This window comes from Notothenia rossii (assembly GCF_949606895.1).
Source record: "Notothenia rossii genome assembly, chromosome: 4".
Lineage (NCBI taxonomy): Eukaryota > Metazoa > Chordata > Actinopteri > Perciformes > Nototheniidae > Notothenia > Notothenia rossii.
Genome location: NC_136902.1, coordinates 1,158,271 through 1,172,728, shown reverse-complemented (window position 1 = coordinate 1,172,728; position 14,458 = coordinate 1,158,271). Strand labels below are relative to the sequence as shown.

At 45.7% G+C, this 14,458-nt stretch overlaps 2 protein-coding genes across 4 annotated transcripts in view; both read left to right on the top strand.

Moving 5' to 3' along the window:
* Positions 1-7,935, top strand: part of kdm5bb (lysine demethylase 5Bb) — a 47,249-nt gene extending 39,314 nt beyond the window's left edge. For both annotated transcript variants that reach the window (XM_079675169.1, XM_079675170.1), the window contains 3 exons: positions 1,142-1,326; positions 5,958-6,203; positions 7,166-7,935. In XM_079675169.1, coding sequence (XP_079531295.1) covers positions 1,142-1,326; positions 5,958-6,203; positions 7,166-7,303 — 569 coding nt within the window. In that variant the 3' untranslated portion in view covers positions 7,304-7,935. The remainder of the gene's footprint in view (positions 1-1,141; positions 1,327-5,957; positions 6,204-7,165) is intronic.
* A 2,326-nt stretch (positions 7,936-10,261) lies between these two features.
* Positions 10,262-14,458, top strand: part of LOC307035669 (ras-related protein Rap-1A) — a 17,604-nt gene continuing 13,407 nt past the window's right edge. Inside the window, exons 1-2 of one of the 2 annotated variants that reach the window (XM_079675293.1) lie at positions 10,262-10,416; positions 12,185-12,313. The gene's annotated coding sequence lies outside the window, so the exon portion shown is untranslated. The other variant, XM_079675294.1, reaches the window with a different exon arrangement.

Here is a 14,458-nt window from a genome sequence, read left to right as displayed (position 1 = left end):
TTTGTTATTGGCTATGGTAGGTTATTGGAAATGTTCACATACCTGCTTATTTGATTGATAAAATGCAAACCGATCTTTTTCATATGGGTGTTTAGAGTTGTACCCCCTAGATCAGTCTCTAATTGGGCGCTCAAAGTGCACCAAATTGAAGCATTTTACTTTAAAATGTTAAAAAAATCTTCCAGGGGGGGTGCCCCCGGACCCCCCCTAGAGGATGTGAAGTCCACCCCTCCAATTAAAACATGTTATAATATATAATAAATTTGAAGCCTTGTTATATAAGCTGTCCACCATGTCACTATGTTTCTCTTTTTGCAGTGTCGTGGTCTTTTGTAGAGGTTTTTCATTGCCAGCTAAAATATTGCCTTATAGGGCAGCACATTGGTCAGAACCAGCCCTGGTGTCATCCCCACAGCACCCCCCATTTGAAACATGTTCCCACGGCTATGTACCCAAGGCTGAATCATAAACTAAAATGTATATGTATAAAGGGTTACGTCCTTAGCTGGCTAATAAGTAACAAGCTAAGCTACCAAACTCACAAATACCTGCGAACGGGACATGTATAATATTATAATTTTAGACTTCTTGGAAGTTCTGTTAGTACATTCAAGCGCACTACACAACATTTTAATTGTCTGGTATTTGTAACAATATTCCCCAAAAGGCACAATCACCACGAACACGGCTAAAGCTAAAGGGTCAAGTACTGTACTACAACTAAATAACGTTGTAGCCTCTATGGTTGTAGCCTAGCAGAGTGGACAAGTTGCTGTTAGCTGACAGTGAGGCATGTACATGTCCATCAAAGTGACCACGCCCTAATTTATGCAAAAGCTTTAAGGCTTAATATTAATTAAACAGATGACTTGAGAAAAAATTCACCCCCCCAATCCATATTCATGAAGGGGGGATCTAACTATACAGAGAATATGGTTTTTTGAACCACGATGTAAACATGTTTAATTCTGCTGTAAAGTTGGGCATTGTAACATTGGGGTCTATGGAAATTGCTCCCTTCTGCAGACTGCTCCTACTGGCCACTCGATGAACTGCAGTTTGAGGCACTTCCGCATTGGCGTCCCGGCTCTTCCCCAGAGTTTGCCGCTTGAGGTGAACATGTGTTTTTTCTGTGTTTCAGACCTGAGTGTGGAGCTGGAGGAGCTGATGGTCGAGGGGCTGCTGCTGCAGGTTTCCCTCCCCGAGGTGCAGAAACTCTTCCACGTCTTACTGGACCGAGCGAGCAGCACGGACCGCCTCACGCCTCCCCCTCAGAGCACCGACACGCACACACACTTTCACTCTCAGGAAAACACTCCCAGCCAGGTACACACACACATATTTTGTAAATATTATATTAGTGTTTGGGCCTCTCTCTAAAACGTTGGTTAAAGGTCTCCTATCATGCAAAATGCCATTTGTTATGTCTCTTATACATAAATATGTGTCCCCGCTGTGTCGGGAGACTCACAAAGTGTCAGGAAATGTGGGCGGGCTTTACACCCACGGGCCAATCAGAAACGTTGCTGTCAGAAACAATGAGACGTGTTCTGGAAGTAATATGCTCTGTGTTTACATTAGCATGCTAACACTCAGAGCTAACCTGTGCTGGAGAGAGTGTGTGTGGAGAACTACAAGGATCTGTTTGGGGTTTGGAGCAGGACACTTCAGAGACATGTCCTTAGTAACAGCTGGAAGAGAGAGGGGGGGGGGCTACAAGGATCTGTTTGGGGTTTGGAGCAGGACACTTCAGAGACATGTCCTTAGTAACAGCTGGAAGAGAGGGGGGGGCTACAAGGATCTGTTTGGGGTTTGGAGCAGGACACTTCAGAGACATGTCCTTAGTAACAGCTGGAAGAGAGGGGGGGGGGCTACAAGGATCTGTTTGGGGTTTGGAGCAGGACACTTCAGAGACATGTCCTTAGTAACAGCTGGAAGAGAGGGGGGGGGGCTACAAGGATCTGTTTGGGGTTTGGAGCAGGACACTTCAGAGACATGTCCTTAGTAACAGCTGGAAGAGAGGGGGGGGGGCTACAAGGATCTGTTTGGGGTTAGGAGCAGGACACTTCAGAGACATGTCCTTAGTAACAGCTGGAAGAGAGGGGGGGGGGGCTACAAGGATCTGTTTGGGGTTTGGAGCAGGACACTTCAGAGACATGTCCTTAGTAACAGCTGGAAGAGAGGGGGGGGGTACAAGGATCTGTTTGGGGTTTGGAGCAGGACACTTCAGAGACATGTCCTTAGTAACAGCTGAGAGAGAGGGGGGGGGGCTACAATGATCTATTTGGGGTTTGGAGCAGGACACTTCAGAGACATGTCCTTAGTAACAGCTGGAAGAGAGGGGGGGGGGCTACAATGATCTATTTGGGGTTTGGAGCAGGACACTTCAGAGACATGTCCTTAGTAACAGCTGGAAGAGAGGGGGGGGGGCTACAAGGATCTGTTTGGGGTTTGGAGCAGGACACTTCAGAGACATGTCCTTAGTAACAGCTGGAAGAGAGGGGGGGGGCTACAAGGATCTGTTTGGGGTTTGGAGCAGGACACTTCAGAGACATGTCCTTAGTAACAGCTGGAAGAGAGGGGGGGGGGCTACAATGATCTATTTGGGGTTTGGAGCAGGACACTTCAGAGACATGTCCTTAGTAACAGCTGGAAGAGAGGGGGGGGGCTACAAGGATCTGTTTGGAGCAGGACACTTCAGAGACATGTTCTTAGTAACAGCTGGAAGAGAGGGGGGGGCTACAAGGATCTGTTTGGGGTTTGGAGCAGGACACTTCAGAGACATGTCCTTAGTAACAGCTGGAAGAGAGGGGGGGGGCTACAAGGATCTGTTTGGGGTTTGGAGCAGGACACTTCAGAGACATGACCTTAGTAACAGCTGGAAGAGAGGGGGGGGGCTACAAGGATCTGTTTGGGGTTTGGAGCAGGACACTTCAGAGACATGTCCTTAGTAACAGCTGGAAGAGAGGGGGGGGGGGCTACAAGGATCTGTTTGGGGTTTGGAGCAGGACACTTCAGAGACATGTCCTTAGTAACAGCTGGAAGAGAGGGGGGGGGGCTACAAGGATCTGTTTGGGGTTTGGAGCAGGACACTTCAGAGACATGTCCTTAGTAACAGCTGGAAGAGAGGGGGGGGGGCTACAAGGACCTGTTTGGGGTTTGGAGCAGGACACTTCAGAGACATGTCCTTAGTAACAGCTGGAAGAGAGGGGGGGGGCTACAAGGATCTGTTTGGGGTTTGGAGCAGGACACTTCAGAGACATGACCTTAGTAACAGCTGGAAGAGAGGGGGGGGGCTACAAGGATCTGTTTGGGGTTTGGAGCAGGACACTTCAGAGACATGTCCTTAGTAACAGCTGGAAGAGAGGGGGGGGGGCTACAAGGATCTGTTTGGGGTTTGGAGCAGGACACTTCAGAGACATGTCCTTAGTAACAGCTGGAAGAGAGGGGGGGGGGCTACAAGGATCTGTTTGGGGTTTGGAGCAGGACACTTCAGAGACATGTCCTTAGTAACAGCTGGAAGAGAGGGGGGGGGGCTACAAGGACCTGTTTGGGGTTTGGAGCAGGACACTTCAGAGACATGTCCTTAGTAACAGCTGGAAGAGAGGGGGGGGCTACAAGGATCTGTTTGGGGTTTGGAGCAGGACACTTCAGAGACATGACCTTAGTAACAGCTGGAAGAGAGGGGGGGGCTACAAGGATCTGTTTGGGGTTTGGAGCAGGACACTTCAGAGACATGTCCTTAGTAACAGCTGGAAGAGAGGGGGGGGGCTACAAGGATCTGTTTGGGGTTTGGAGCAGGACACTTCAGAGACATGTCCTTAGTAACAGCTGGAAGAGAGAGGGGGGGGGGCTACAAGGACCTGTTTGGGGTTTGGAGCAGGACACTTCAGAGACATGTCCTTAGTAACAGCTGGAAGAGAGGGGGGGGGCTACAAGGACCTGTTTGGGGTTTGGAGCAGGACACTTCAGAGACATGTCCTTAGTAACAGCTGGAAGAGAGAGGGGGGGGGGCTACAAGGATCTGTTTGGGGTTTGGAGCAGGACACTTCAGAGACATGTCCTTAGTAACAGCTGGAAGAGAGAGGGGGGGGGGGCTACAAGGACCTGTTTGGGGTTTGGAGCAGGACACTTCAGAGACATGTCCTTAGTAACAGCTGGAAGAGAGAGGGGGGGGGGCTACAAGGATCTGTTTGGGGTTTGGAGCAGGACACTTCAGAGACATGTCCTTAGTAACAGCTGGAAGAGAGAGAGGGGGGGGGCTACAAGGACCTGTTTGGGGTTTGGAGCAGGACACTTCAGAGACATGTCCTTAGTAACAGCTGGAAGAGAGAGGGGGGGGGGGCTACAAGGATCTGTTTGGGGTTTGGAGCAGGACACTTCAGAGACATGTCCTTAGTAACAGCTGGAAGAGAGAGGGGGGGGGCTACAAGGACCTGTTTGGGGTTTGGAGCAGGACACTTCAGAGACATGTCCTTAGTAACAGCTGGAAGAGAGGGGGGGGGCTACAAGGATCTGTTTGGGGTTTGGAGCAGGACACTTCAGAGACATGACCTTAGTAACAGCTGGAAGAGAGGGGGGGGGCTACAAGGATCTGTTTGGGGTTTGGAGCAGGACACTTCAGAGACATGTCCTTAGTAACAGCTGGAAGAGAGGGGGGGGGGCTACAAGGATCTGTTTGGGGTTTGGAGCAGGACACTTCAGAGACATGTCCTTAGTAACAGCTGGAAGAGAGGGGGGGGGGCTACAAGGATCTGTTTGGGGTTTGGAGCAGGACACTTCAGAGACATGTCCTTAGTAACAGCTGGAAGAGAGGGGGGGGGGCTACAAGGACCTGTTTGGGGTTTGGAGCAGGACACTTCAGAGACATGTCCTTAGTAACAGCTGGAAGAGAGGGGGGGGCTACAAGGATCTGTTTGGGGTTTGGAGCAGGACACTTCAGAGACATGACCTTAGTAACAGCTGGAAGAGAGGGGGGGGCTACAAGGATCTGTTTGGGGTTTGGAGCAGGACACTTCAGAGACATGTCCTTAGTAACAGCTGGAAGAGAGGGGGGGGGCTACAAGGATCTGTTTGGGGTTTGGAGCAGGACACTTCAGAGACATGTCCTTAGTAACAGCTGGAAGAGAGAGGGGGGGGGGCTACAAGGACCTGTTTGGGGTTTGGAGCAGGACACTTCAGAGACATGTCCTTAGTAACAGCTGGAAGAGAGGGGGGGGGCTACAAGGACCTGTTTGGGGTTTGGAGCAGGACACTTCAGAGACATGTCCTTAGTAACAGCTGGAAGAGAGAGGGGGGGGGGCTACAAGGATCTGTTTGGGGTTTGGAGCAGGACACTTCAGAGACATGTCCTTAGTAACAGCTGGAAGAGAGAGGGGGGGGGGGCTACAAGGACCTGTTTGGGGTTTGGAGCAGGACACTTCAGAGACATGTCCTTAGTAACAGCTGGAAGAGAGAGGGGGGGGGGCTACAAGGATCTGTTTGGGGTTTGGAGCAGGACACTTCAGAGACATGTCCTTAGTAACAGCTGGAAGAGAGAGAGGGGGGGGGCTACAAGGACCTGTTTGGGGTTTGGAGCAGGACACTTCAGAGACATGTCCTTAGTAACAGCTGGAAGAGAGAGGGGGGGGGGGCTACAAGGATCTGTTTGGGGTTTGGAGCAGGACACTTCAGAGACATGTCCTTAGTAACAGCTGGAAGAGAGAGGGGGGGGGCTACAAGGACCTGTTTGGGGTTTGGAGCAGGACACTTCAGAGACATGTCCTTAGTAACAGCTGGAAGAGAGAGGGGGGGGGCTACAAGGACCTGTTTGGGGTTTGGAGCAGGACACTTCAGAGACATGTCCTTAGTAACAGCTGGAAGAGAGAGGGGGGGGGGGGCTACAAGGACCTGTTTGGGGTTTGGAGCAGGACACTTCAGAGACATGTTTTAAATATGCCTGTGCTCTGTGTTTTCAGGACGTTGCAGCGAGGGACTCCCTGCTGGGCTCGGAGAAGAAGGCGAAGCGGCTCTTGGACCTGGAGGCTCTGGAGTCGGAGCGGCGTCTGAAGAACAAGAAGCCGGCCCACAAACGCCAGAAGACCAACAGGAAGCGTCCGGCCTCCACTTCCTCCTCCCCTCGATCTGACTTCTCCCAGTCCGACTCCGAGGAGGAGATGGCCGTCTGTCCCGCAGAGAGCTGCCAGCTGCCGGAGGGAGACGAGGTGAGGGGGGTGACGTGTAGAGCAGGGGGTCTTTGGTCACGAATTGGTCCATTGAGGGGGGGTAATGTATAGAGCAGGGGGTCTTTGGTCACGGATTGGTCCATTGAGGGGGGGTAACGTGTAGAGCAGGGGGTCTTTGGTCACGAATTGGTCCATTGAGGGGGGGTAACGTATAGAGCAGGGGGTCTTTGGTCACGAATTGGTCCATTGAGGGGGGGTAACGTAGAGCAGGGGGTCTTTGGTCACGGATTGGTCCATTGAGGGGGGGTAACGTGTAGAGCAGGGGGTCTTTGGTCACGGATTGGTCCATTGAGGTGGGGTAACGTGTAGAGCAGGGGGTCTTTGGTCACGGATTGGTCCATTGAGGGGGGGTAACGTATAGAGCAGGGGGTCTTTGGTCACGGATTGGTCCATTGAGGGGGGGTAACGTATAGAGCAGGGGGTCTTTGGTCACGGATTGGTCCATTGAGGGGGGGTAACGTATAGAGCAGGGGGTCTTTGGTCACGGATTGGTCCATTGAGGGGGGGCAACGTATAGAGAGATAGTGAATGGGATCACATTATAGGGGAGGTTTTTTGTTACTAGCCCTACTCACTACCGTCTGTTTTAGTGACGAGGAATTTGACTTGATGTCATGGTGCATACATAAAAGTAAAACAAGATTTAAAAACACAGATAGAATTTTTAAGAAAAAATATAATACAAATAATAACAAATATATAAAATATAGCAGTATTTATACAGAAATAGAAATGTCTGAAGGACTGTTGTAATGCGCTGTGTGTGTGTGTGTGTGTGTGTGTGTGTGTGTGTGTGTGTGTGTGTGTGTGTGTGTGTGTGTGTGTGTGTGTGTGTGTGTGTGTGTGTGTGTGTGTGTGTGTGTGTGTGTGTGTGTGTGTGTGTGTGTGTGTGTGTGTGTGTGTGTGTGTGTGTGTGTGTGTGTGTGTGTGTGTGTGTGCAGGTGGACTGGGTGCAGTGTGACGGCAGCTGTAACCAGTGGTTCCATCAGGTGTGTGTCGGCGTGACGGCGGAAACTGCGGAGAAGGAGGATTACATCTGTGTGAGGTGTTCACGGAGCAACACACACTCCAGGAAATGAAGTCATAGCCACACACACACACACGCACACACACACACACACACACACACACGCACACACCTCCTCAGTCTGTCCTCCCTTTTGTAACAACGGTGCTATCTCCTCTTTGACTTGTTGTCCAGAATTATAATGTTTAGTTATTTTTTTGTATTTTTACATATATAAATATTATATATATTTCCTTCTTCCTATCAACTGTTTGTGGTTGTCTTTAAAAAAATAAATTGAAGTGTGCTGCATGGGAGTAAAGGAAACTTGGCGTGGGTGGGGGGTGGGAGGGGATGGGAGGGGGGGGGGGGGTATTATCCTGCATGTTAAACAGAGCCGACAGAAATCACACGTTTTCACCCCAAAAAAAAAAGGATCTTTTTGAGACCCCGTGTTTACTATCTTAATATTATTACCCCTCTTTTTGTAGAGTAGCTTTTATTTATCTGAGCAATAACTCGTCTCGTCTGAACGGACTTTTATGGCTTGATCTCCGCTTTGACGGCGCTTCACATGATGATGCTGATGATGATGATGATGATGCTGATTATGATGATGATGATGAAGGTGTAGGATACTGTGGGGGTTGTTAGCTGGAGATGTTACAGGTTTATATTGTGGAATAAAGCCTTTTGTTCTATGGACATGTCTCCTCTTTTCACTTTAATACGTTCTTACATTTGTTTTACGTTCTTCATCAATGTATCACAGGTCTCAGATATATCCAGAGCCTGTCTCTGATTGGCTGAAACACCAAACAGATCATTGCAGCATTACCCATAATCCCCTCTGTTTCAGCCCTGTTTCCAAAGTGCTGATTCTCTGTCTGTTACTTTAGATGAAAATAAGGAGCCCCTCCCCACGCCCCTCTGAGAGACATTTGGTTACAAAGAACTCAATGGTGCTCTAGGAGGAGATTCAGGTGATAAGGTGGGGGGGGGGGGTTACCTTGGTTGCTGATTGGCTAATGGTTACACAAGATAAAACATCGTTATGACATCATCGAGTGGCCAAAATCTGATCAGCTCATTACATGTTGATGTAGAAGAGACATGAAGAAGAATATTTTGCATGATAGGTCCCCTTTAATATTAAGCCATCTTTTCTTTAATGCCTCTGGGTGTCTTAAGATGTCTAAAAAGTTCAAATTATTGTTTTTATTTATTTTATTTTATGTCAGCAATCATGATTATCGTGCTGCTCTCTCAGCAAGGAAATAAATAATGTTGTAATCATTCAATTCTGATTAAACTCTCTTTAATGGTCTCAAATGCAGAGCACACAGTGAAATGTGTTCTCTGCATTTAACCCATCCTAGCAACAGGAGTCTAGCAGCAGGAGTCAAGTACCAGGAGTCTAGAAGCAGGAGTCTAGTACCAGGAGTCAAGTACATGGAGTCTAGCACCTCAGGAGTCTAGTACCAGAAGTCTAGCACCTCAGGAATCTAGTACCAGGAGTCTAGTACCAGGAGTCTAGCAGCAGGAGTCTAGTACCAGGAGTCAAGTACCAGGAGTCTAGCACCTCAGGAATCTAGTACCGGGAGTCTAGTACCAGGAGTCTAGAACTAGGAGTCTAGTACCAGGAGTCTAATACCAGGAATCTAGTACCAGGAGTCTAGTACCAGGAGTCTAGCACCGGGAGTCTAGCACCTCAGGAATCCAGTACCAGGAGTCTAGCACCAGGAGTCTAGCACCAGGAGTCTAGCACCACCTGGAGTCTAGTACCCGGAGTCTAGTACCGGGAGTCTAGCACCGGGAATCTAGTACCGGGAGTCTAGCACCAGGAGTTTAGTAACAGGAGTCTAGCACCAGGAGTCTAGTACCAGGAGTCTAGTACCAGGAGTCTAGCACCTCAGGAATCCAGTACCAGGAGTCTAGGACCAGGAGTCTAGTACCAGGAGTCTAGCACCTCAGGAATCCAGTACCAGGAGTCTAGCACCAGGAGTCTAGCACCAGGAGTCTAGTACCACCTGGAGTCTAGTACCGGGAGGCTAGTACCGGGAGTCTAGCACCGGGAATCTAGTACCAGGAGTCTAGTACCAGGAGTCTATTACCAGGAGTCTAGCACCTCAGGAATCTAGTACCTCAGGAATCTAGTACCAGGAGTCTAGTACCAGGAGCAGTGGGCAGCTGTTGTACAGGGAGCCATGTGGGGAAGGGGGGTGTCCGGTGCCTTGCTCAAGGGCACCACGGCAGGGCAGGAGGTGAACTGGGACCTCTCCAAGTAGCAGTCCACACTCCATATTTAGGTCTTTTCGGGGACTTGAACCGGCGACCCTACGGCTCACAGTCCAAGCCCCTACTGACTGAGCCACTGCCGGACTACTATGTGATACAGTGACGTAATTGTGCCTAATTAAAATATATATTAGTAATTTCTAAAATATTTAAACAATTTTTCTTCATATCATGAGGCGTGATAATTTATGACTTCAATATTTAATTAACTTCCACATGAAAACAGCGTTTATATAACTGCTGGGTTAAATACAGAGAAATAAAACCACTAGATGTCCTCGTAAACAAGAGTTATAAGAGAACAACACTTTAATTATCTTTCCAAACATCTCGGCCCGTTCTCATTTCAGTAATTACCCCTCCTCAGCTCCTCGGTTCCCCTCCTTGACTCCTCGACTCCTCTCTCCTCGGTTCCCCTCCTCGACTCCTCCGCTCGCATCTCCTGTGGGCGGGACTAAGACACGAGGATAGGATTCAAAGATAGGAGTCGGGGAGTCGAGGAGGGGAATTCGAGAAATGAGAAACCTTCATGGGCCCTAGTAAACATTTATGATAATTAGTATCTGTTAATTCATCGGTGGCCAAGAGTTTAAATCACATAAATAATAAATAGGGAGGTGTTATTTCCATGCAAACATTTTGATATCTAAACAAAACAAATCAGAATGAAAAAGATTACAAAAATATATAAATATGAATAAAAAATATGAATAAATACAAATAACAATAAAAAAAAAGTTGTTTTAGCACACTGATTGGCTGAGCCTGGACCACAATAGCTGCTCTCATTGGCTGAGCCTGATGTTCATAAACTGCTGTGATTGGCTGAGCCGGGTCCAATCATTGCTCTTCCTCCACAGTGAGATTTAGCAGCGGAGACAGAACACGGTAGGTGAAGCTTTTTTACCGAGAAACAAATTAGCTTTTTAACAGCTAATCATCCAGCTGGGAAACTTAATTAGTTCCATAATTAGTCCGCTAACATCTTCCTGTTCACGAGGACAAACTCCTCCTGACTTCACTGTCGCATTAATCATGTTTGTGAGTAAAACAGCTTTAGCTTAGGAGCTAGTTTAGTGTTTTTTGAGAAGCTAACGTCAGCTAATCTCTAAATAACGAGTTACAAACAACACGATTTATGGTTAAGATACGTAAATATCCCTTCATCTGTCACACGCTTTCACATGTGTCGTAGTTTATCAACGGAAACACAACTATCTTATTAAATACACATTTTAAATAAAACACATTTTAAAAACACATTTGTGAGTTCAGCTTGATGCTAACTGTAATGCTAGGTTGGGTGCTAACTAGCTTTAATGCTAACTTGCGATGTTATTTATAACATATATGTATATTTAAATGTAGTTAACGTTTGTCACACATCATTATTCTATCTCCTAAGCCTCCGTTACTTAGTTAAATACTAACTGTGTGCTTCTTACTCTTATTCCAAGCTAACACCCAGTAATGTTAGTTAGCCTATTTGGCTAATGCTAACATCTTAGAAGTCCTAGCTACGCGACTTTTTTTAAAGAAACAATAACCACTTTTCAGAGCTAAGGGTACATTTATGTTCAGTCTGAGCCCTGAGTCCTGCCGGGTTTCACTGTAGGTTTTCATCCGTGTTTCGGTCTCGGTGGTTTTGAAACTAAAGCCACACCCTTCCTCTCCAGAGAAACTGATCTGAACACTGTCAGGAAAATACCTCTCTAATGAACAGAGGTTTAAAGTTAATAGGTACATGTACTCAAGTACTGTACTCAAGTACAATGTAGAGGTACTTTGTACTTCTACTCCACTACAGTTCAGAGGTACATGGTGTACTTTTACTCCACTACATGTATTTAATACCTTTAGTTACTTTACAGATGTGGATGTGCATGATCAATCATTATAAAACATATCATATTATTCTGAAATGGACCAATCTGCACAATCACTACTTTTACTGTCTTTCACTATATTTTGATGAGAATACTTTTCTACTTTTACTTGAGGAACATTTTGAATGCAGGACTTTTACTGTAACAGAATATTCCTACACTCTGGTACTTCTACTTTTACTCAAGTACAAGATCTGAGTACTTCTACTTTTACTCAAGTACAAGATCTGAGTACTTCTACTTTTACTCTACAAGATCTGAGTACTTCTACTTTTACTCAAGTACAAGATCTGAGTACTTTTACTCAAGTACAAGACCTGAGTACTTCTACTTTTACTCAAGTACAAGATCTGAGTACTTCTACTTTTACTCAAGTACAAGATCTGAGTACTTCTACTTTTACTCAAGTACAAGATCTGAGTACTTTTACTCAAGTACAAGATCTGAGTACTTCTACTTTTACTCAAGTACAAGACCTGAGTACTTCTACTTTTATGATTTTGTACCATTCAAATAGTCTTTTAGTACCTTTTTAAAAATCGCTCTATAAATGAAATGTATAATTATATAGGCAAATGATCTTATCAATTATTTCCCAGGAGGAGTTTGGTGTTAATTATTTCTACATGTGCCTTTTCATCAGTGATCTGTTCAAAGTGCGTAAACATTTGCTATAATCCTCTTATTTCTGATTAAATCCTCTGTGTACACGTGGCACCTCTTATCCTTCGTAAAAACTAACTTCCCACTTTCTGTGCATCTTGACCCAGGGCCGGTTTCCTGTCTCAACGGTTTGGTGCCGCCTGGTTTTTCTACCCGACGACTGCCCGTTAACATCCGTGTACCTGAGGATCCTCCCCAGATGTAGAGGGAGTCCTCCTCTCCACTACAGTTCAGAGGTACATGGTGTACTTGTACTCCACTACATGTATTTAATACCTTTAGTCACTTCACAGATCTGGATGAATGATGTGAAATCTAATCAAGTGTTGAATCAGACTTTAGTTCCACCTGGAGTAAATCCACCAGCTACCCTGCAGTATACAAAGTCATTCAGACTAGCTGCACCTTTACCAGCTTTGAGAACACTTTCATGATCAATCATTATAAAACATATCATATATATTATTCTGAAATGGACCAATCAAACAATGACTACTTTTACTGTCTTTCACTATATTTTGATGAGAATACTTTTCTACTTTTACTTGAGGAACATTTTGAATGCAGGACTTTTACTGTAACAGAGTATTCCTACACTCTGGTACTTCTACTTTTACTCAAGAACAAGATCTGAGTACTTCTACTTTTACTCAAGTACAAGATCTGAGTACTTCTACTTTTACTGAGTACAAGATCTGAGTACTTCTACTTTTACTCAAGTACAAGATCTGAGTACTTCTACTCAAGTACAAGATGTGAGTACTTTTACTTTTACTCAAGTACAAGACCTGAGTACTTCTACTTTTACTCAAGTACAAGATCTGAGTACTTCTACTTTTACTCAAGAACAAGATCTGAGTACTTCTACTTTTACTCAAGTACAAGATCTGAGTACTTCTACTTTTACTGAGTACAAGATCTGAGTACTTCTACTTTTACTCAATTACAGTGTGAGAAAAAGTTTTTAGAGAGTACTTGTCCATGGACAAGTGAGTTTGGCAATTTACTTGTCCGAATACATTTTTCACTTGTCCAGAATGGACAAAAATTGGGGCCACTGGAATCTTCTTCTTCGCCATCGTATTTTACATTTTCACACATAGGGTTGGGTATCGTTTGGATTCGAACAATTCCGGTTCTGCTTTTCGATTCTGGTTATTTTCGGTTCTTTGAGAGGGTAAAAATAAGTCCCATGATAAAGTGGGAGAAAAATATATTTATGAAAACATTAAGTCAAATCTGTATTCCTATTTACAAATCACTTCATACTGTTTAATTTATTATGGTTATTGAATACAATTATATAAAAATAATCTCTGCATTGTTTAGTTAGTTCTAAGTGGTGCAGTTTGAGAATGTACAATTGGCCCAGTCTCCTCTGATGTTACACTGCAACCTGCCTGATACCTGCCTATGTAGAAAAGCGCTAGGCCTTAAATATAACGATAATAGGCTAATAATAATAGCTTATAATAATAAGTAATAATTAATTATTCGCTTTTCTACAACTCAAAGACGCTTGCACGCTTACACATGTCCTTACGCATGTGTATTACATGCTGCAGCTGCCCAGCTGCTCACTGTTTGTAAAAGTAAATAAATAGTATTTTCATTTCAATAATGTACTTTCTATACCCTGCTTCATAAACAACACTGACATCCCTTTGCTCCTCCGAGTCTGGGGGTCCGGGGATGTGAGGACAGCGCGAGGACACAGGGAGGCTGCTTCACTTCATAAAGGAAATGGCGGTCAATATTAACAACACATGAGCTAAAACGCTTAATAACCTTCATTACGTGTTAGAGAAAGAACATCAGAAAGTTTGAAAAAGAAGAGGCTGTTAAACGGGCAGCGGATCCGCTGTGTGTAGAAAGAGAGAGAGACGCTGAGCTGCACCATGCAGCGAACAGCTGATCCGGAGCATAGAGAGAGAGCTGTGGTCCGCGGGGCTCGGCCTCGCCTCCTATCCTCACAACTCTTATTAATCCCGGGTACCGGACAATTGTTATTTGTTCTACTCGGAACAGAGTTTTGCTTCCCAACCCTGCCACTGTGCTACACTTCCAGCGCTGCCCCGCCCTAACTGTACAGAAAGCGGCGAGATGCATTCCCTTAGGAATCGACAAGCAGAACCGAAACTAACATTTCTAAACAAACAATGGCGGACACTGACAATTTGCGAATGAGTTCTGCCTTCTGTAAACTGAATTTATCAATAAATCAGGGCGAAAAACGTCACTTGTCCGCCGGACAAGTCAATTGAAATATCTACTTGTCCGATATTGTAAATAACACGTCCCGGACGGTGGGACGTGTACTTTTTCGCACACTGAATTACAAGATCTGAGTACTTCTACTTTTACTCTAGTACAAGATCTGA